Source organism: Ambystoma mexicanum, chromosome 8 (assembly GCF_040938575.1).
Source record: "Ambystoma mexicanum isolate Mex_15411 chromosome 8, UKY_AmexF1_1, whole genome shotgun sequence".
In the NCBI taxonomy this organism is placed as follows: domain Eukaryota; kingdom Metazoa; phylum Chordata; class Amphibia; order Caudata; family Ambystomatidae; genus Ambystoma; species Ambystoma mexicanum.
In genome coordinates, this window is record NC_090929.1 from 1,133,013,405 (window position 1) to 1,133,036,038 (window position 22,634).

The following is a 22,634-nucleotide window of genomic DNA, read 5'->3' on the forward strand; positions in this document are numbered from 1 at the left end:
GGCATCCGGCATGTTGCGGCAGAGTTCAAAAGCTTCTCCCTGCTGAATGCGAACACGGACACGGCAGGATTTCAAGCAAGTTGAGCAGCCTCTCCAGCCCAACAGTCCACTTGAGATGCACTTCGGATTATTAATTTGTTTGTCAAGTTGTTAAAAACAGATTTGTTAGTCTGTAAGGCCAGGGGCCAGGTTAGCGTTGATTTGTGAGCTTTGGCCTGTCACATTAAAGCGACCTTTTCCACTACAAGCGAGTCTGGGTGTTTTGTGCAGTAAGCCCAAAAGAGGTATTTCACAGAAGAGGTGTAGGTGCAGTACGTGGATCTACAAGCAGCAGCAGGTACTAATTCATGTTAAGTTACTGGCTTCAATGAAGGGTGACGTTTTCCATGTTCATGGCCTGTTGGTGCTTAAGACCAGAACATTATCGGTTGGATTGGGGTTGGCTAGTGCTGGAAAGTAACAAGAGTAGAGCAGAGCAAGGAAGCCGCTGGTGCAGTCTTGATGTGTGAAGTGATGTGTGAAGATCAGAGGAATAAAGGGTAGCGTGTTGCCTGAGACCCAGACTTGACCTTCCTTAGGGTCAGCATGTTCAGTATCAATTGGACTTGTGTGGTGACTCAGTCGGGTTCATGCATACATGTTCTGGGGTGATATACTCCGAGGCAGCAGGCTGACCCGGTCGGTAACGGCTGCCGCCCCAAGTTGAGGGCCCAAAATGAAGTGAGGCAGAAGAGTTTCTGCCAGTTAGGGTGGGAGGTTGAAAGCATTGGTTGCTGGTTAGCGTTGGCTTTGGACACACCACTGCATCACAGTGATGCCACTGGTGCCTGCCACTGGTGCCTTCCAACTATTTTCCCACCACTGTAATTATATTGCAATTAGTAAGACATTACAATATGATAAACATTTGACACGTTAACTCTTTGCAAACGGGCATTAGCACATTTCATGCCGCCTAGCATAACAAATAAGGACAATACAGATTTTCCCTTACAGTTTGTGATGTTTGTGTTTGGCAATTTCTGTTTGGCAAAGCTACTAGATGGTGATCAGGGGTCTGTGCAGTTATGACGTGGTGCTCAGTGAGGTGACTTGAAGCGGAAATGTGCTTTGAGAAATCTTCAGATGGTCAATGAAAGGGGCAATCAGTGGCATCAAAGGTAAAGGACATAGGGGTCATAGGATATGATGAGACCACCAACCATTGAACCTCCTGCTGTCTATGCCATCTAGTTACCGTAGACAAGAAAAGTGGTGAGCGCAGGCCAAGGAGGAAGAAAACACTCATGTATCGCACAAAAAAAGGCAGGCATTCAACAGTTAAAGGCATGTCCACAGAAAATAGTCATTCTTCAAAGAAGCATGAAGCAAATCATTGCACTGCAGCCTGCAGTTTATTAGGTTTGTGGCAAAGAGACTGAGGTATAAAATGTGGGATGAGTCCAAAAGTGTGTAACTCTCTAACATTGTAGAGCGACTGCAAGGCAGTCCGTATGCTGCCTCTATGGTTAGATTGAGGCATGAACAACTTAATTGCAAAATGCGGGTCCAGCCATTTACGATTTGACAAAGATGTAAGGAAGACTACCACTTTCATAGTGGTCATCACTTCTCGACAAAGACTGCGCGTCCAGTGGCTGGTGAAATGGACTAAAAAAATGCCCTGAAGCTACACCTCACTGATGACGCACAAGGAGCCTGAAACCTGTCTGGGGTTGCTTCTGGTCTTGTGCAGAAGGGATGTGGCCTAGTAGTTTGTCCTGGATTTGCCCTTTTTCTGTGGCACCAGGTGTAATTTACAGGCAGACTTTTCTTTTCTGTAATAGCATGGCAGGCTGAAAAATTATGGTTTGGAGGATAGCCCAGAACAAAACCAGTGGTTATGATTAAGTAACACAGTTCCAGCCAATAACCTTCAGTTTTGAAATTGCCAGCAACAACATGTTTTGGGACGCAGTGATAAATTAGCTTATAAGAAACTTTTTTCTCAAGCTGAGGGAACTCTGCGCTTGGACCCGCCCACCGTCATTTAAGAAGCTCATCCTAAGTTGTTGACTACTTGGCTGTGTACCACGGCATAACTATTCATTCAGGAGTATCCAAGAAACTGCACAAATTCGAAGAATCATGCTCCCCCACCAAGAAGTTCGAGGTCACAGTCTTGGTCAACGACTTCAAGTTCAGGACTCAAGACAATGATCCAGGCACACTATTTTTAAACACTGTGGTGTCACAACGTGCTATCAGTGCTGATGAAATGGATGACACAACAGACAAGACACAACAAGCCATCAAAGACACTGCATACTAAACGCAGGATGCAAAAAAGTCTAGTGGCTAAAGTGACACAAACCAGACACTTCACGGCCTATTCCATAAATAGCCGCGTGTAGTTGATAAACAGGGCTGGACATCTGTGCTTTGCCTCTTTAAAAAAAAATGCCGGTGCTCGGTAGGTGACTTGCCGCTTGGATTTTCCGCATGAGCGATGCCCCGTCACGTGAGGGCGCTCAGTCACTTATGAAGAAAGCGTGTGGGCGTTTTTCGATTGTTCATTAATTTGCTCGTAAGAGTCTGTGGGAAAAAAGCGCAGCCTGGAGACTTTTGATCTCTGAAGGCCCTGCTGATCCCTCCATTCCTCGTTGGTGTTGTAGAGGAAATGATAGAGTCACAATTAAGCGCTGACCCCTGTGTGAGATGCAAGCATACAGTGTCCTCCACACCCGCCATGTGCGAGCCTCCACTGTTTACAGAATCTTCATTAAGCGAGAGTCTCGCAAGATAACCGGGAGAAGATGCAAGGCAGCCATGACGCAGATAAGAAGCGGTGGACAACCGCGCGGGCTGACAGCTGAGCCAGACCTCGCCGGAGGCAGAGGCCACGGACAACCCATGGACGAAACAGGTCTGGGACGGCCTTCCCCCGTGCCCTCGCTTTTCTATCCCGCAACACCCGATTCTCTCCCTCATTTACCTCTCAGAATCTCCACCATCTTTGACGGACAAAAATGAACCCTTGGGGTCTGCTGGCTGCCTTGTCTGTTCTTAACATCACCCCTGGCTCAGGGAGAGGCGCACCCCTAGAGGACCAGAGCAGGAGGGAGCCTCCCCAAACCTCCGGCAGCAGTCCAGAAGGTGACGGGCACGTGGACCTCAGCGCATTTCTCGATAACATGAAGGAGGATTTTCTGAGGAGCCTGAACTTATCCAATGTCCCCTCCCATGAGCGTGTTAGGCAGGAACCGCCTCAGTTCATGATTGACCTCTATAACCGCTACGCCTCGGACAAGTCGTCCATCCCGGCCTCCAACATCGTCAGGAGCTTCAACTTGGAAGGTACGCAACGTCTCGTGCTGTGAATGTGGGCACGGCACACGTGTCTGAAATATCGCGCGATTCACACCTTGCCGGTGTGGCATAAGTGTGCATGGTCAATACCCAAGTATTATATACAATTCGTAAGCGAACAACATATGTCTAGGAAATTAAGAAACCTCGCACATAAGGCACAGGTTACTTAAAATGTCCCTCTCTGGGCAGAGTGCATGTATTTATTTGGCGACGAACAGATTCTCTCGTGTCAGAGTGCGCATGCGTCTAGGGTAAGAGATCCCTCTCACATAGCATACACGTTTAAATAGAAAGACATCTCTCCACGTATGTTTATTTGTTGGTTAAAGTTTCTTCCCTTACCAGGTAAGAAAGAGACCCGTCTCAGACTGTAAAGAGTGAGTAGAATTACATTGGGTAATACTAAGCCCTGTTATTAGGCGCTCTAGGAATCCAGCACTGTAAGGCACTTGCTATGTATTATCATTACTGTTATTATTATAATTGTGATGACGATGTTGACTAATATTATTACTTTTCCATGGTCAGCAAGGGCTCTCTTGTGCATGTGCCGGGCTAGTGGTTGATGTTGCTCAAGCCATCATGGCATGTTTCTACAGTATGGTCAGTAAAAGGCACCTCTTTGAGCATTCATGTTTGGATGGTCAGGGAGGGGCTCCCCACCTATTGTCAACCTGTGTATGTTTCCCTGGTGGTTGTAGAGGGCCGCCCTCTCTTAGAAGTGAGTAGGATTGCGTTCTTAGGAAGCTTCCTCTCGCCTCCTCTTCATCTGCTACTCTAGTTAATAAAGGCCCGTGTGTGGCCAGAGAGAGGCACCTGACTCGCAATAAGGGACACCTACCTTATCTTGACATATGGGCGCCACACTGGAAATAGATACACTGTAAGGAGTTTTTGAAAAAGAGGTGACGGAGGGGAATGCGGGAAGTGAGTGGAGGGAAAGGTCCGAGAGGAAATACTTCTTGAGCTCGTTTTTGAATTGTCTTCAATGGAGTTTTAAATTAGAACATATCACTGTTTAGTCCATGTAAGGTCATACACACCAAATGACACACGGAGTAGGAACACCTGGTGTAGGAGAACCTTATGCTTGAACACATCTTGTCTAGGAAGACACAAAGTGTAAGAGAGCACATTGTGTATGAAATCAAAGCACACTGTGTAAGTATGCTTTTTGTGTTGGAGGCCACATCGTGCAGAAGAGCATGTTGTGTAGGGAAGCATGTTGCACGGATTTGTGCATTGCATAGAACCTCTCACTATGTCGATTAATAAGAGTCCAAGAAGGATACCCTGGACAACACATTTTGTATGCGTGCACAATGTGAAGATGCACACTTTGTGTATGAGAGTTTATTGAATACGAGAGACACTGTGCAGGAGAGCATATTGTACATAAAGATTACATCATTTAGGAGAACCTATTCTATTGGACAGCACAGTGTGTAGAACAGGACCTGGAGGACAAGCATTTATCTTGTACTAGAGAGCACAATACGTAAAATATATTGTGAAGAAGAGTATGTCGTGCTGGAGAACATATGGTGTGGAACTGGGCACTGTGCTGAACAGCACATTTTGCGTGTGAGTGTGATGCGTTGAAGCATAAGTTGTTAGGAGAGCACATTGTGCTGGATGGTAAGAAACACTTTGTGCAGGAAAGCACACCCTGTTGAAATAGGCATTGTGTAGGAAAATATTGTGTGTAAGAACTACAGTGTGAATGAGGGCACATTATAAAGGACACTTTTTGCATGAGAGCACACTTTTATGTTATGCTATGTTCTTTGGTATTTGTGAAGCACTAAACATCCACGTGTGTGGCCTCATAGCGCTAAGGGACTGTCCTGTTGTGCATTATTGCATCTCAGTGGGTTTCCTGCAGACCATAGCCTGAAATACAGCATGAAATACCTTCACAATGGCAGAGTAATTACAACATTAAGAGACTGTGTTATAGCTGTCCAGTAATTGTATCAGGCGTCCATGGCAGAAGCAATGTGTGAGTTTGTGGTGTACCGTGTGAAGCTAAGTCTGTGGCTATTGTTAGTCCCTTAAAGGTAGGAAATGGAGCGTGTGACCAATGAGAAGTTAGGGTTCGCTGCAAGCTAGTTATGTGGCATTGCATTTGATACTCAAGGAACTGTTTGCTAATTGTGATCTCTAACCTTTCTTCCCTTATAGCACTAAATTAATTACAGGGAATTACAAGTTCTTCATTTGTGGGGGTGTTTGCCAGGTCTCAGCCCAGGCACTTATTTCTGAGCCCCAACACTTATTGTCTCAGACACAGTTTGATTATGATGTGGTGTTTTGGCAACTTTATTATTTTATCTGCCACTCACATAACAAACACCTATAGAATCAGAGCAAAATGGGTGTCTAGTTAAATGGTCGACAGACAAATGGTCGACAGACAAATGGTCGACACAATTTGGTCGACAGGTCAAATGATCACATTTTTTTTTAGTAATATATATTTTTTTAGGTTTTCGTTTAGGGAAAAAAAGTGATTTTTAGCAAAAAAAATGTGAAAAAACAAAAAAAAAAAATTCGATGATTTGACCTGTCGACCTTTTGGTGTCGACCATTTGTCCTGTCGACCATTTAGATTCGATCATTTGACCTACAACCAGCAAAATGTAAACGATTATTGTGTTTAAAGACACACTTAAACATGTGTCTAATGACAAGACGCAACAAGTATGTTATTTTATGTGTATGTTGAATGGCGCTAGTAAATCACACATCTGCTGTAATGAGTACATCCGTCAACCACAATAAGCCGTTGGAAGCTGCAGCTTTAACCCCATATATGTTGGCTGCATGGCGAGCAGCCGTGCGCGGTGGCAACAGTGGGCAGGGAGCTGCCCATTCTGACGTGTCATGGCCGTTTTAGATAATAATTAAGCCCTGGCACTTATTTTCTTTTACACATTAAGCACTGGGTATTAGCAAGGATACTGAATATGGCTTACCTCATCCTGTAGTGTAGGGTCTCATCGAAGAGCAGCTGGAAGGAGAGGCCTGGATCTTCTGACAGGTTCAGAAGATTGGGCCTGGGATGAGAGGAAGTTTTGTTTGTGTGCATGAAAATGATTAATAGGGAGGCTGGGGCGGTGGAGCGCAGGCTGTTTGCTACAGAATATTTTGAAAATACATCCTCCTTCCATCAAACACTGCTTCACTTCCGGTTCAATAGGGGCTGTGCACACAGGTCAGTTTGTGGCACAGGCTGGATTGCAGAGAGCACATTCTGTGCAGAACAGCACATGCATAGGAGAGAGCATGTATAGGCAAGCATATTGCATGGGAGAGAACACGGTCTAATAGATCATATTGTATAGGAGAAAACATTGCGCAGAGCGCCATATTGTATAGGAGAGATGTGCAGGAGAACACATTGTACAGGCAGGCACGCTGTGTTGGAGAGGGCCTTGAGTAGGAGCATTTTTTCGCCCAAGGGTAGTTTCTGCTACTAGCACGCACGATGCGTAGGAAAGCATTCCGTGAAAATGATGGCATTGTGCAAACTAGCTTAGTGTGTAAGAAGGCATGTTATATTAAACATTGTATAGAACCGTACATTGTGTATAAGATAAAATGCACAGAAGACTAATTTGTGTAGTACAGCCCGTATTTTAGGAAGCACACTATGCAGGTAAGGACATGGGATAGTAGCACAATGTGGATGAAGTCCTATTGTCTGGAATAAATGCTCCTGTAGGCAAACACATTTTGAAGAAAGTCATGTTGTGTAGCAGCGCTTTGTATGATGAAGGACATGTTGTTACATCGTGGATCTTTCTGAAACACCGGTCTTAATTATGTGGGTACTACGAAGGTGCTACGTTTATTGCATGGGAACAACACCGCCTCTAGGGAATTATCTGTACACACACGCACACACACATACAGACACTCACACGCGTGCGCAATTAAAGAACTGAATAGCTGTCATACCTCTCAGAACTTCGATGCCTGGCTAGTGTCCCTGGATATTTCCGCGGAGGGTTACCATGCATCGTTGAAAAAAATCCGCAAGTAGCCCATATTCCACCTGTAAATCATCAGCCGTCGTGTAAAGTGAGCTTTTCATCACAAACTGGGCCGCCTGTAAGAGATGTTGTTCACCTGGCACAACCGTCAGGTACCACGAATTGTCAGCCATTCGGCAAAGTGAACTGTGCATCACAAACAGACTTGCCCTTAACGGGAGCCGAACATCTGGTACCTACCCTGGGGTCTCCGTAGATGGCTTCGGATCTGGGGTCACATCCCTGATGAAGGAAGTGTCCCCCTCACCTCCCTCTCAATTAGGAGGTGTACAATCACTGAACCTTGACCTCACCTCTCCAGTGCGCACGATTGCGCCTGTGGAAGGATGTGCAGAGGGCTTTCGTAAGTCTATGAAGTCTTGACGGCTCATTTAAGCAATGAGCGCTTCAGGAAATCTAATATAACGATGCCCAAAGATGTTGCCACCAGAGCCTTGGTTATGGAAAACAGAAACTTTTTTTTTATCACTAACGTTACAAAACCCTGCAGAAAGAACCTAGATAGGCCCTTCACAATAAAATCCTTGCCTGGCTACGTGCAAGATCCGAGCCTGGGGTCGTCAGATGTGCTGATCTGAAGTTCCTGCGCAGGACTGAATTGGACGATTGGTGTGCCCATGGGAACGAAACTGTATTTTGGTAGGGTGTGGAACCGGGTACCTTGCCCCTCTTTTTGAGACTATGGGGGTCATTCCGACCCTGGGGGTAAGGGGTTAAAGGCACCGGTAAAGGTGCTGGAGCTGTCAACCCCTTACCGCCTCATTACGAGTTCTGCTGGCGGGACCCGCTAAGAACGCCTGGTTTTACAAGGCAGCCTTAGCGGGTCCTGCGAGCAGCCCAGCATGCTAACAACGGGCCCGTTATTAACAGGCCCGTTGTTAGCATGCTCCCCATTCCCATTGAGCCCTATGGGGGCTGGAATGGGATTGGGGATGTACCGGGTCCGGGTTCCTTGAATGAGGAATTGCCGGGCCCTCCAAGGTCAAAATGGCCCAGTAATTCCTCATTCAAGGAAACCGGATCAGGTACCCGGTAAGGGGTAGCCATGGCGCTAATAGTGGCATGGTTACCTCCTACCTCGTAATGACCCCCTATGTAAATATCTGCCCATGGGCTCTTCGGACCTTGGACTAGTAGACTAGTAGTTTAATCCTTGTTAGGCCACTTGGAAATGTGTTTTTATGGGCCATAACTGGTCTGTCTGCTTTGTTCTTTTTTTCTTTATACTGTGTATCTCTCTTCAAATGGTTGTTTCCCTTTCCTGCTGTATTATTCCTGTGTGTATTCTTTGGATTGTTTGTGTTCTTTTTGTAAGCGATTTGAGGCCTATGGGCATAAGGCGCTATATATATATATATATATATATATATATATATATATATATATATATATATATATATATATATATATATATATATATATATATATATATATAAAATAAATAATCACACACTGGTACACACATTTTTTGATAAATGAGCAATATTTATGTATTCATCTATTATTGTAAATACTAACCTTCCAATACCGCAATCGTGTAGTCTGGCCATTCTAGGGTACTCTGCGGCTTTACAGACCAAGCAACAATAAAGAACAGCTGAAACAGGTTATTAGTGACTGCGCCAAGGGCCTTTTCTTGCTGGCCACCTGTTGAATTCGAAATGGAAAGTGCCAAGACGTTGTCCATTGTACACTCATTCTAGTGGGATGCTTCAGATGGCTCTTTGAAAAGATGGGTCTTCGTGTGTATGTAACACAGTAGATGCCAGCACTGGGACCCTTACTCTCGCTTTCTTCGTTCCATTGTTAGGGTGGGTGGCAGTTCGCCTGACTCTATAGCAGTTCAATGTGGCGTCAGCACACCTTTATATGGACGAGGGCAGTGATCTTGGTTTTCAGTTTGACCAGGAAGTAGTGTCTAGACTTTGTGACAGCCTGTTGTTTCACACTCATTTAATTTGAACTTCCATTTGGAGGATTAATAATATGCCCTAAGAAAATGTAAACAGGCTCTTTGAAGGGTGGCTAAAAAAAGGTGATTGCCTTAGTCTAGATCAGGGGTGCACAACTGATTTTGACAGAGGGCCGAAAGTACCTTACATGAGGGCTATAGTGGGCCGAAAAGTAAATGTGGGTGGGGCGGTAGGTGGGGCGCGGCAGGAGGCTTTTTAAACCCCCAATTTGTACTAAACACATGGAAAAAGAATGTTTTTGAGGGGTAACGATTTTTATTTGCATTTCAAACTTACATTTTGTACTACACATTTTCATTTGTTATAATTTATTGCTATTTAGTTATTGTATCTCGCCTGTTTAATTAACATATATATTTTATTGACCCTAGATTGGACATGCCGTTATTTTGGGCTGCTACAGTTTGCTGTTTGGGTTGCCTAAGAGGAGTATGGCCTTCGTTGAGTCAGGTTTCCTCAAAAAGCCAAAGATGAACATCTCCTAACTGCCTGTTTTAGCTTTATTATTGGGTTCACTCTTGGAGTGCAACACTATGCCCCATGGCCCCCTCACCTCCAACCAAACACTATTCCCCATGGCACCCTCACCTCCAACCAAACACTATGCCCCAGGTCCCCCTTACCCCCAACCAAACACTATGCCCCATGGCCCTCTCACCCCCAACCAAACACTATGCCCCATGTCCCTCACCCCCAACCAAACACTATGCCCCATGGCCCCCACACCCCCAACCAAACACTATGCCCCATGGCCCCCTAACCCCCAACCAAACACTATGCCCCATGCCCCTCACCCCCAACCAAACACTATGCCCCAGGTCCCCCTTACCCCCTACCAAACACTATGCCCCATGGCTCCCTCACCCCAACCAAACACTATGCCCCATGTCCCTCACCCCCAACCAAACACTATGCCCCATGGCTCCCTCACACCCAACCAAACATTATGCCCCATGGCACCCTCACCCCCAACCAAACACTATGCCCCATGGCCCCCTCACCCCCAACCAAACACTATGCCCTATGTCCCTCACCCCCAACCAAACACTATGCCTCAGAGTCCCCTTACCCCCAACCAAACACTATGCCCCATGTCCCTCACCCCCAACCAAACACTATGCCCCAGGGCCCCCTTACCCCCAACCAAACACTATGCCCCATGGCCCCCTCACACCCAACCAAACACTATGACCCATGGCCCCCTCACCCCCAACCAAACACAGTGACAGTTGGAAAAACACCTTTTTGGAGGTGTACTATTTTATTTGTATTTAAAACTTACATTTTGTACTATACATTTCCCCAAATCATACAGGATGAAACAGTGAACCAGACATAGTTGATCAGTGAGAAACATTGCAGTGTTTCTCAGCTGTCAGTTTCTGGATCTCGGGCTCCAGTGAGGTTGTTCCTACTCTCAGGATAGCATGGAGATGTTGGTCAGTTAGTCTTGTCCTTAGGCTGGATTTGTGAAAAAACTTGCTCACAAATGTAAGTACTGCCAAACATAGATACCATCTTTAATGCTTCCCGTGACAGATTGGGGAATTGAGCAGTGTCCAGAGACTGATAGAAGACTAATAAAGGCATCTCTCTGTGCTTATTTTTGAGGGCACTACAGCACTGAAGTTCAATCAGTTCCAGTTGCAGTTCAGGTTGCACACTGTCAACATCAGCTGAGAAAGGGTCTGCAAAAAGTTTAAAAGAGGCTCGCTGGGATTTGAATTGTGAGAAACGATTCTCAAAAACATTTTGCAGTTTCTTCAGGACCTTCACATGCTGATACCACCCTACATACTTGTCATGGGGGAAAATCTCTGCACATGCGGGGTAGTGTGCCAGCATCCCTTTCTCCAGTTGGGCTGTCAGAAGCCTTAACTTTATTTCAAAGGCACAAACTGCCTCAAACAGATCCGATATGAGATTTTGGCTTCCTTGCAACTTTAAATTTAAATCATTGAAATGGCCTGTCAGGTCAGTCAGAAAAGCAAAGTCAGCTACCCCGTCAATATCTTGCATGACAAAGTGTCCATTCCCTTTTCATCAAGGAATGCTTTTATTTCGTGCCGTAAAGCAAAGAATCACTTCAGCACTTTGCCACGACTAAGCCATCAAACATCGGTGTGATATAGGACATCACCATAATCCGCCTTTACCTCTTCTAAAACGCCTGAAACAATCGGTGATTTAAAGAGCGTGCACGGACAAAATTGAACGTTTTCACAACAAAGTCCATCACTTGAGTGAATTTCAAATGTTTTGCACATAATGCCTCCTGGTGGATGATGCAGTGATAATTTTTTTAATGGACAGCCTTCTCGCCCAAGTGCCTTTTCAAGCAGCCAAAAAAACCCATTGTGCTCCCCAACCATGGCTGGCGCTCCATCAGTCGTCACGCCTACCAACGCATCCCATGGCAAATTTAAATCATCGATGACTTTTTGAAAGGCATTAAAAATGTCAGCACCAGTAGTCCTGCCATGCAAAGATACCAGGGAAGCCAGTTCCTGAAATACTTTGCATTGATTATCGACCCCCCGAATGAAAATTAAGAGTTGGGCTGTGTCACTTGCATCTGTGCTCTCATCAAGGGCAGCTGAAAAGAACTTAACATCCTTACACCGCATTTTCAGATGGCTGTAACAATTGTCAGCCATATCTACAATACGCCGCTGGATACTCATACGTGAAAGGGGAACATTTGTAAAAGCATATTTTTTTTTCTTTACACACTGCCTCACAAATCTCCATCAGGCAGTCTTTAACGAAATCCCCATCTGTGAAAGGATGTGCTGACCTTGCAATAAGCTGTGCAACCTTATAAGTCGTAAAGGTGGCACATTCAGATTCTTTTTTTTTCTGGGCAAAAACATCCTGTTGCTTAGACAGCTGTGTTTTTAGCTCCCCAGCTTTCTTAATTCTCGCTTCCCCCTGCAAATCCTTATATTTTGAATGTTTTGATTCACAATGGCGGCAGATATTATATTCCTTGGGGAGTGCTATGCGTTCGACACAAATGAGACACGAGTACACATCAGCTTTGGACTCGATGAAAAAAAACTTCTTAGTCCACTCATCCTTAAATTGACGGTGCTCCTGGTCAATCTTTCTTTTTTTTACTACACTGAACATTGGCAGGGACATCTTTGGATAAAGATACAAACTCCACTGTTACGCTCCCACTACGACAGTCCAAGTCTAGAGTATATACAAATGATATACTTTTTTGAGAATCCTAGACGCGACAAAAGAACAAGATCAGATAAAGAACATAGCCTTGCCAGCATACCTTTTCATGCACTTATTGATGGATACTTTCAGGAATAGCAGGCTGCATAGCATATCAACCTGCTATGTTTGAGATTAAGGTGGAAATTGAGGACATACTTTAAAAAAAAAAAACATTTCAAAGCACAAGCTGTTGCCAAATTATGAGTTTTTGAAAGGAATTATCACAGGATGTCCAATTACTTTAGTGAACATACAATCTCAGTTTCTTCCTGGGCAGGGCAAAACTGACAGGAGCTCTACCATATTGCGCCAGAGAAATAGTTTCTGCTTGTGCTTCTATCCCCCTGAACAATGCTTGATGGGGTTGTAGAAAGGTAACAATTACCCACACTCAATGGGTCTCAAACGCTTGATCGAGGTTTAGTTGCACAATTACAGGAGCAGACATCATCCAGGACCATACTAGAAAAGGCTGCAGCCGATTTGGAAAGCTTTAGGAATGTACAAATAAACCACACCCACTGCTGACCCTTGACACTCTGGCCCAACATCTCTAATGATATGCTATGATAGTTTATTTATATAGCGCCTATACACAATGTGTTTCAAAGCGCTTCCCGACAAGGGAGGGAACAAGGGAAATACAAAACATTCTTACAGGCCATGAACAACAAGAATGCAAAATTAACTATCGTACTCGGCCTAGCGACACAGATAGGAAGGAAATGGGAACAGACAGGCGACTACCGTCCTAGGCCTGACAACATTTCTGGTAGAGCCGGAGAATTACACAAGGTGAGGGAGAGGGGAGGAGAAAGGAGGGAGAGGAACAAAACAAGCTTTTATCGTACTAGGCCTGACGACATTTCAGATAGTGCTGGAGAGGGAGAGGGGATAGTAAGTGGGGGTGGTGGGCAAACATTTGTTACTATCATACTATGTCCAGGGACAATTCTGGACCTAGGAGTATGATCTTTAGGGGACTGCAGCTAATGCCAAAGAGCATCACTAAATGGGAACAGATCTACGTGGTGATGCCGATTTTGGTTTGGCCCAGGATTTATACACTGGGTGCAGTTGCTATACATCAGGCCAGTGGCCAGGGTTCGCACTGGCAAACACATTTCACCTGCCTGGGAGATCCTACGGGGCACCAGGCAAGGCTGCCCGTTGTCTCTGATGTTATTCATCCTGCACCCCCCACCCCCCAACTCAGCACACACACTCTCAAACAAGCACCCATACAGACCCAAACCCCCCACCCCCCAACTCAGCACACACACACAAACATGCACCCATACAGACCCGAACCCCCCACCCCCCAAATCAGCACACTCTCAAACAAGCAACCATACTGACCCGAACCCCCCACCTCCCCAACTCCAAACCCCCACCCCCCAAATAGCACACACACAAACCAGCACCCATACAGACCCGAACCCCCCATGCCCCCACCCGACTCCAAACCCCTCACCCCCCAACTCAGCACACACACAAACATGCACCCATACAGACCTGAATCCCCCACTCCCCCCAACTCCAAACCCCCTACCCCCCAAATCAGCACACACACAAACCAGCACTCATAAAGACCCGAACCCCCACCCCCCAACTCAGCACACACACAAACATGCACCCATACAGACCCGAACCCCCCACCTCCCCACCCAACTCCAAACCCCCCACCCCCCAAATCAGCACACACACAAACCAGCACCCATACAGACCCGAACTCCCACCCCCCAACTCAGCACACACACAAACATGCACCCATACAGACCCGAACACCCCACCCCCCCAACTCCAAACCCCCCACCCCCCAACTCAGCACACACACTCTCAAGCATGCACCCATACAGACCCGAACCCCCCACCCCCCAACTCAGCACACACACAAACATGCACCCATACAGACCCGAACCCCCACCCCCAACTCAGCACACACACAAACATGCACCCATAGAGACCCGAACACCCCACCCCCCCAACTCCAAACCCCCCACCCCCCAACTCAGCACACACACTCTCAAGCATGCACCCATACAGACCCGAACCCCCCACCCCCCAACTCAGCACACACGCAAACATGCACCCATACAGACCCGAACCCCCCACCCCCCCCACAACTCCAAACCCCCCACCCCCCAACTCAGCACACACACTCTCAAGCATGCACCCATACAGACTCGAACCCCTCACCCCCAACTCAGCACACACACAAACATGCACCCATACAGACCAGAACCCCCCACCCCCCCAACTCCAAAACCCCACCCCCCAAATCAGCACACACACAACCCAGCACCCATACAGACCCGAACCCCCCACCCCCCAACTCAGCACACACAAACATGCACCCATACAGACCCGAACCCCCCCACACCCCAACTCCAAACCCCCCACCCCCCAAATCAGCACACACACAAACCAGCACCCATACAGACCCGAACCCCCCACCCCCCCAACTCCAAACCCCCCACCCCCAACTCAGCACACACACTCTCAATCATGCACCCATACAGACCCGAACACCCCACCCCCCAACTCAGCACACACACAAACATGCACCCATACAGACCCGAACCCCCCACCCCCAAACTCAGCACACACACAAACATGCACCCATACAGACCCGAACCCCCCATCCCCCCAACTCCAAACCCCCACCCCCCAACTCAGCACACACACTCTCAAGCATGCACCCATACAGACCCGAACCCCCCACCCCCCAACTCAGCACACACACAAACATGCACCCATACAGACCAGAACCCCCACCCCCCAACTCCAAACCCCCCCCAAATCAGCACACACACAAACCAGCACCCATACAGACCCGAACCCCCCATCCCCCAACTCAGCACACTCTCAAACATGCAAACATACAGACCCGAACCCCCCACCCCCCAACTCAGCACACACACTCTCATGCATGCACCCAAACAGACCCGAACCCCCACCCCCCAACTCAGCACACACACAAACATGCACCCATACAGACCCGAACCCCCACCCCCCAACTCAGCACACAAAAAACATTCAAATCAAAACATTCATACACATCCGACAACACCCCACCCCCGCATCTCAACATACACACAAAAAACATTCAAATACAAACATTCATACACATCCGACACTCCCCCCACCCCTGCATCTCAACATACACACAAAAAACATTCAAATCCAAACATTCATACATATCCAACACCCCCCCACCCCCGCATCTCAACATACACACAAAATACATTCAAATCCAAACATTCACACACATCCGACACCCCCCACCCCCACATCTCAACATACACACAAAAAACATTCAAATCCAAACATTCATACACATCCGACACACATCCGACACCACCCCACCCCCGCATCTCAACATACACACAAAAAACATTCAAATCCAAACATTCATACACATCCGACACCTCCCCCACCCCGCATCTCAACATACACACAAAATACATTCAAATCCAAACATTCATACACATCTGACACACACCCCCATCGCAACATACACACACAAACATAAAGCAAAACAGACCCGACACACAAACACAAACAGACCACTTACCAGAGACGTGCTGGAAGGCAGGTAAGCGGCAGGTAAGCTGGAATCGTACTATGGCTGGTGTGGTCCAAGGCTGAAATGCCTTCCAGCATCAAGCCTCATGGACCACGCCAGCCGTAGTGCTGGCCCTCCATTGGTGCAGCACACACGCATTACGTGGCTCGTAGGAGCGACGTGGTGCGTGTGTGTGATGAGCCAATGAGGGCTAGTGTTTTGTCTGGCCCGGAAGACAACAAAGGTTTACCTAATGGAGGGCGGTCGCGGGCCGCCCTCCATTAGGAAAGTCTTTATGCCTCGTGGCCGGACAAAAGAGCATGACGGGCCGCAACTGGCCCACGGGCCGTATGTTGTGCACCCATGGTCTAGATGAACACGAGCAGAGATCTGTCTCACTCTACAAGGTGGCACAATACTGTTTTAACCATACGAGATGTACATCCTAATGTTTAAAACAAACAAAACTAAAACAAAATGAGAATTTACACTGATGGTATCTGTATTAGGCTACACATATATGTGTCTGCTTGGTTGCCTTACCACGTAGATCATCTAGGCCAAGGTAATGAGTTAGCCTAAACAGAAATTACAATCACTGCAAGAGCATATGTTGTTTTTTTGAATTTTTATGTTATCAACAAAAAAACAAGCTGTTCATTTCATGTGCTTGAAGTAAGACGAGGGATTTGTTAATCTCCCTAATTACAACCAAGAGGAACTGGGCCAGAACTGGGCCAAGGAAATCCCCTGCACTCAACTCTTACTGTTTATTGAAAGCTTTCATAACAGGGATCAAGTTATGGACAACGTAGCATTCTCCAATACTTTTCCATCGCTTACAGGATTGTCAGCGTGTTTTTAGGCAAGGTGACGTCACAAATAAAAGATACATTGCCATAAACCTAAGGTGGAATGGTATTGGTTGGTGAGGTAGGCTACATATAGAGTATATATAGGGTTAGTACCATTATTGGTTAAAACATATCTGGTGGCTCCTCTTGTGACCACCTCCCAAATGTTTCAACTACAGGTATGTCAGGTTAGTGTGCTGTGATTGGGCCATGCAAGAAAGTGTGAGCTAGCATGGAAGGGGAGTAGGGATTGGTCAGAGAGGGCCTTTGCGCTTTTGAAAGTTACCAGCCCAAGTGCAACTATCCAAGGTGGTGAGAATGGCCCCAAAGGTACTGCTTGTACTTAAGAAGACGTTACCATCTCCGATCCTCTAGGCATTGAGACAGAACATTGGGTTTAGATCATCCTGGTATTACTTTTGTATCATCCTGCCTTCAGTTGGATGGGAACAACTGTCTTTGTCTGGCTCAAATGAATAGGTGTTGTCTCCCAGGTTCAGATCATGTGTCCATGGACTTCAAACTTGATTTTCTCTGCTTGCAATTATGAGGATTTTCAGCTTTTACACACGCAGGTTTCCTATCACGTCTGCTAATATGAAACCTTCTCTCGTTCGGTGTCCTTGGCAAGAATGTTCACATTGGCTGCACTGACAGTCTAGTCTGTGTGTCTCTGTAAAATCAGCATGTCTGTCAGGTCTCCCTCTGTATTCTTCTGCCCTTTCAGTACCTTCCATTAATTTCAATGCGGCTGTGGCTTCCATTTTGATCTACATGGCCGCTCATGTTAGTTGCATTTAGCGTCAGCGTGCAGTTCATATGTATTCTTGTACAACATGCAAATACTCCAAAGCAAAAGTGTTTTCGTTCTCTATATAAGTGGGTCATAAGCACATGTTCTTCGTTTCTGCAAGCAATTTAATTTAGGTGTCTGTGTAGATTCATGCAGAAATTCATACGTGCTTCATGTCTAACACATCTATGTCATAGTATCAGCCATGACATCATTAGCTTCTGCATGGTCGCAGTAAGTCTACGTGCTCCATCGAATGCAAACCTATTTCTTAAGTGATGTCGTCAGGATAGGGTCTAAAGGGATGTCTGAGTGAATAGCTTTTCTCAAACCTGTGGTACATCAAAGATGGGGAGGAGGGGGCCAGGAACGATGCACAGCTTTAATTTATCTGCCGTCTTGATGAGGGTGGGATAGGTGCAACAAGGGCCAAATGTAGGTCTCCCTTTTCAATCCCCCCTCTGATTGATATATATATATATCGACCACACTACCTTGGATATTCTCTCTGTTCATGTGTGGCTTCGGGATCCATACTTTTGACACTCCTCCCAGCTGACCACGATACTTCACTTATTTGTCTAAACTCCCCGTCATATAGCAACAGTCCCCATCGGGTTTGCACCATACCCATCGTCCCATATAATTGCGTGGATCTGGGGGAAATTAGAACCTTGTACGTGAAGGAAAAAGGGGACATGACTTCAAGTGTGACCGTAGCACTTTGGAACTCTGCGTTTCTCTATCTGCCTTTGTCTCCATGTCCAATAATATGTTCATCCCTATTCTCTTCCCAGTGGTGTTCACAGAATGCTAGCATTACTAGCACTCAGGCAGCTACAAGTACTTTTAGCCCGTTGGCCATCCATGATGGTATCCAGGAAAATATATATGTTAGTCAATCTTTATCTTCCCCTGCTGGATCCCAGCTTGGCTCTTCCATCTTGGCATGCATGTCTGATAATTGCATGATTGCTTCTGTGAGGGTTCCATTCCCTCCATCGTGGAAGGGCATGTATGTGCAGCAAGATGGCCCTATCTTTGTGCACATGCCTTCTTCCATGGCTGTGAAAAGGTCTATAACATATCTGTTCTGTAGTGTCATCCGTCGTACAGCTCTCAGTTCTTCTTTGATAGCGTTGAACTCCTTGACTGTCAAATGTATTGTCTGCAACAGTTCCCATCTTGTACATTAGAGCCATTTGGCATTCAAGGTGGCCTGAACTCCTGGAACAACTGACTAAAAAAAAAATCAGTTCTGCTGAACAGTCTGTGATCTGGTAGTATTGCATTGAGTGCATCTTCCATCTTTGTCGAGATTTAGTTTTCTCTCTTTACTTTTGTCAGCTCTACAGACCTTTTCTTCCTCTGTGGTGCTTCAATTTTGGGGAACCCATCTACTTGTATGTCCTTTTGGGGCACCGCTAATGCTGATGTATTCAGCTGTACCAGGGAACGTATCCATCCCCAGTTCAGTGGTAGTTGCATGCATGCCTTGGAACCACAGGCCCAATAGTGGTCCATTATCACTGCAATAGCAACCTTCACACCCAGTATCTTTGATGTGCGTTTGCATCCCTTGCTCACCTCAACCTTCAATGGACCGTCATTCTGGAAAAACAGGGAAGCATTTTCCAGTGGTATGATCGACATAGGACCTGCTTCATTCTTCACTTGCTGCCCATTCCTTGAGACAGGAATAATTTCCCTTCTGCACCACTTCTACTGGAACCATCAAGAGTGCTTGTGCTCCATCCCTCCTTCTCCTGTGAACACTTGTCAATACACCAGCAGTTGAGGCCTCTCCCAGCAGCCTGGCAGACCTGCTGCCTCTTTTCTCCCTGTTTTTGACATTGCAACTCCTTTTGTGTTACTAGTCTGGCTTCTCCTTTTTTTGGGCCTACCAACATATATTCTGTTGTCTTGTCTGTTCTCTAATCATCATCTATTAATGCTTGAGACTTGATATTGCTGTCTTCATACAGGAACGTCTTTAATGTGGCCCATCTTTCTTGGAATTTGCCGTTTTGTAGTGCAGAGTACTAGATGCATAAGGCATTGTGCTCAGGCTGCTGGAATCTCTGTGGTTATGAAGGTTCTAGAAGCACTCATGACATAGAGGATGAGAGAGCACACATATCAGCTCTCTTTTGTGGTTTCTCTCCCCACCTTGGTCATGTGCTGATACCACATGTTATTAGAATTGTGGGCCAAATTAGCTAGCTAAGCATTTACCTGTTCAAAATCAGTCTATGAACTTTGCCTGAGCCTGTGTACTTCTTATTGACAATGGGAATTGGGGTTGTGTTAGCATATACTTCAGTGTGTGTGTAATACGATACAGCTTTCTGCAATGCAAAGAGGGTAAAGGATAGAGACAGCAGAATGCAAATAATGTCAACACAACGGCTTTGGCTGCAGATTCATGTCGTGTACAGCTATGCACTCCTGGTGTTCACGAATTCGAGATAAATGCTTACCAAAACTCATAAGGTTTAACATTACCATTGTTGGAGCAGTCAGGCTCGTCTGTGATAATACCGTGTTAATGCGGCAATTAAGAGTCATTCAAAAATAAATTGGGTCTTGGGAATACTGAGCAAAGCAATAATGGGCACGTGACATCTTGTCAGACTTGGGTAAGCATGTGCAACGTAAAGAATGAAAGCATAAACAAAACCCTTTACTGGTATAATTTGTTCTGAGGTTACTATGAGTTCAGAAAGTATTTTTCAATGATCGTGCAAGTGTAGAATTACTCCTCGAAAATCAGCTCACACGTTTCTGATGGTCACCTAGTGTGAAAAAAAGACATTGGGCCTCATTATGACCCTGGTGGTGACGGTATGAACGGTGCCAGTAAGGCATTGGCACCGTCGATACCGTCCCGCCGCATTACGAGTTCTGCTTGCGGGTTCCTGAGATCCTGACAGGTCTTACCTGGCGGTCTGTGCGGCACCCTTGAGCATAACTAGTAATTGTGCCGGCACCGTTATCAAGAACAGTAGCAACATTATGGGTGTTCCTCAGCACTCTAGTGGGAGGAGCAAGTGGGAGGCGCATATGTCATCCTGTCACCACCTTATGAGGAGTTAAATGGTGGTCAGATGCAGGTTGATTGCTTAATGTGAATAATTCTATGGGCAGGCAATGACGCCACCCCTTCTTCAGTGTTGTTTTTATTTTTGCAACTTTCTCTTTCAGCAAGCCATTGAGGCGTTCACAAATACAGTTCGCTTGCGGGTGATAAGCACAGGAAAACCTATGCTTTATCCCCAGCAGGACTGTGATATGCTCAAACAATTCATTTTCAAAGTGAGGTCTGTTATCGGATCATAGGTCCTTGCACCCCCCCACCAAGGCAAAACCTCTCTGATGAGGAATTTTGCCACACAGAGGGCTTTGGGGTGTGAGCATGGACCAACTTTGATCCAGCGAGAAAATGGGCACACAACTACAAGCATACACCTGTATCCATTTCAATTTTGAATCTGATCCACATAATCGATATGGAGGTGTTGGAAGGGCCCATTAGTATTGCTCCTCTCACTACACGCAACATGTGTCCTGCAGTGAACTTCTGACAAATAATGCAATTATTCATAAAGGTGGCAACGTGCTCTGCCAAGTTGGGACAGAACCAGTCTTCTGCTATCTGTGCATCAAGAGCATCTATACTACTGTGGGTCGGGTAATGGAGCTGCCTGAGCACTACTTGCAATAATGTAAGAGGAATACCCAGCTTTCCGGTGCTCTCCTGTTGCCATATTGCATCCGTGGGAGATATTGAACACCCCCTCCTTATCCATAGCTCCTTCTCCTCTGTCTGTGCCCACCACTGTAGTTCTATTATTTGGGTAATGGGCAATGAACTATACCCTTCTCACACAATCATTCTGAGAGCTTGCATGCGTTTGTTTGGTGGAGTCTCAAACTAATTTATTTCTAAACATTAAGCTGCTCGCTTTGCTTCTGCATCTGCTGCTTCACTGCCACGGGAAACTACGTCCTCCGCCCTTGTGTGGGCTTGGCTTTTCACTACCCCAACGGCTGATGTGCTTTTATGATACTGTCCAATACGGGTGTGTGCTGTACTGGCATGCCGTCAGCACATCGAAAGCCCCTCCTTTTGAAATGTGACAGTCTTGCATGTAATTGAAGTCACATATTCAGAGTCAGATTACACTGTGATCTCCTCATCCTCATGTTTCTCGAGCGCTGTTATGAGTGCTACTAATTCTGCTGCTTGTGCTGAAAGAACTTGAGGGTAATCTTGCGCTCTTCACCACTTCGAATGTCCCGGTATTTTTTAACTTTTCTACTGCCGTCCCAGTTGAAATTTTTCCTGTCGCCTGGTCAATCATTGAGGTCCCGTCAATAAAGAGTACCTCCCCTCCCCAAGGGCATTCTCCCGTGCTCTAGGGATGTCATCATAATATTCTATGTATGTGTTAAAGTCGTGTAAGTAGTCTCCCTCCTCTATTGGCTCTGCTATGAATTTCGCCGGGTTTAAAACTCTACACCTCACTACCTTTATCGCTGGATTCAAGATAATCCCCTCATATCCGGATGCTCTCTGTGTGGTCAACATACTTATGAACTTCTCAAAAATGGCAAAAAGGGCGGGCTGCACGTACAGAGTAGTGCTTCAGCCCATTGACACTCACTGATTTTTCTACTGCAAAGGTTGCAGCAGCCAAAGCTTGTTTGCAAGGATAATGGCCTCTCATTATTGGATCTCAGTGTACACTGTAGTCAGCTATCAGTTTGTGCACTAAGGTTGTCTTCTGTGTGAGCACTGCAGTC

The 22,634-nt window shown here is 46.2% G+C and overlaps 1 protein-coding gene across 1 annotated transcript in view; it reads left to right on the plus strand.

Moving 5' to 3' along the window:
* The first annotated feature begins 2,469 nt into the window (after nucleotides 1–2,469).
* The window catches only part of GDF2 (growth differentiation factor 2), a 166,481-nt gene continuing 146,316 nt past the window's right edge, over nucleotides 2,470–22,634 (plus strand). The window contains exon 1 of the mRNA XM_069611186.1: nucleotides 2,470–3,336. Coding sequence (XP_069467287.1) covers nucleotides 3,009–3,336 — 328 coding nt within the window. The 5' untranslated portion in view covers nucleotides 2,470–3,008. The remainder of the gene's footprint in view (nucleotides 3,337–22,634) is intronic.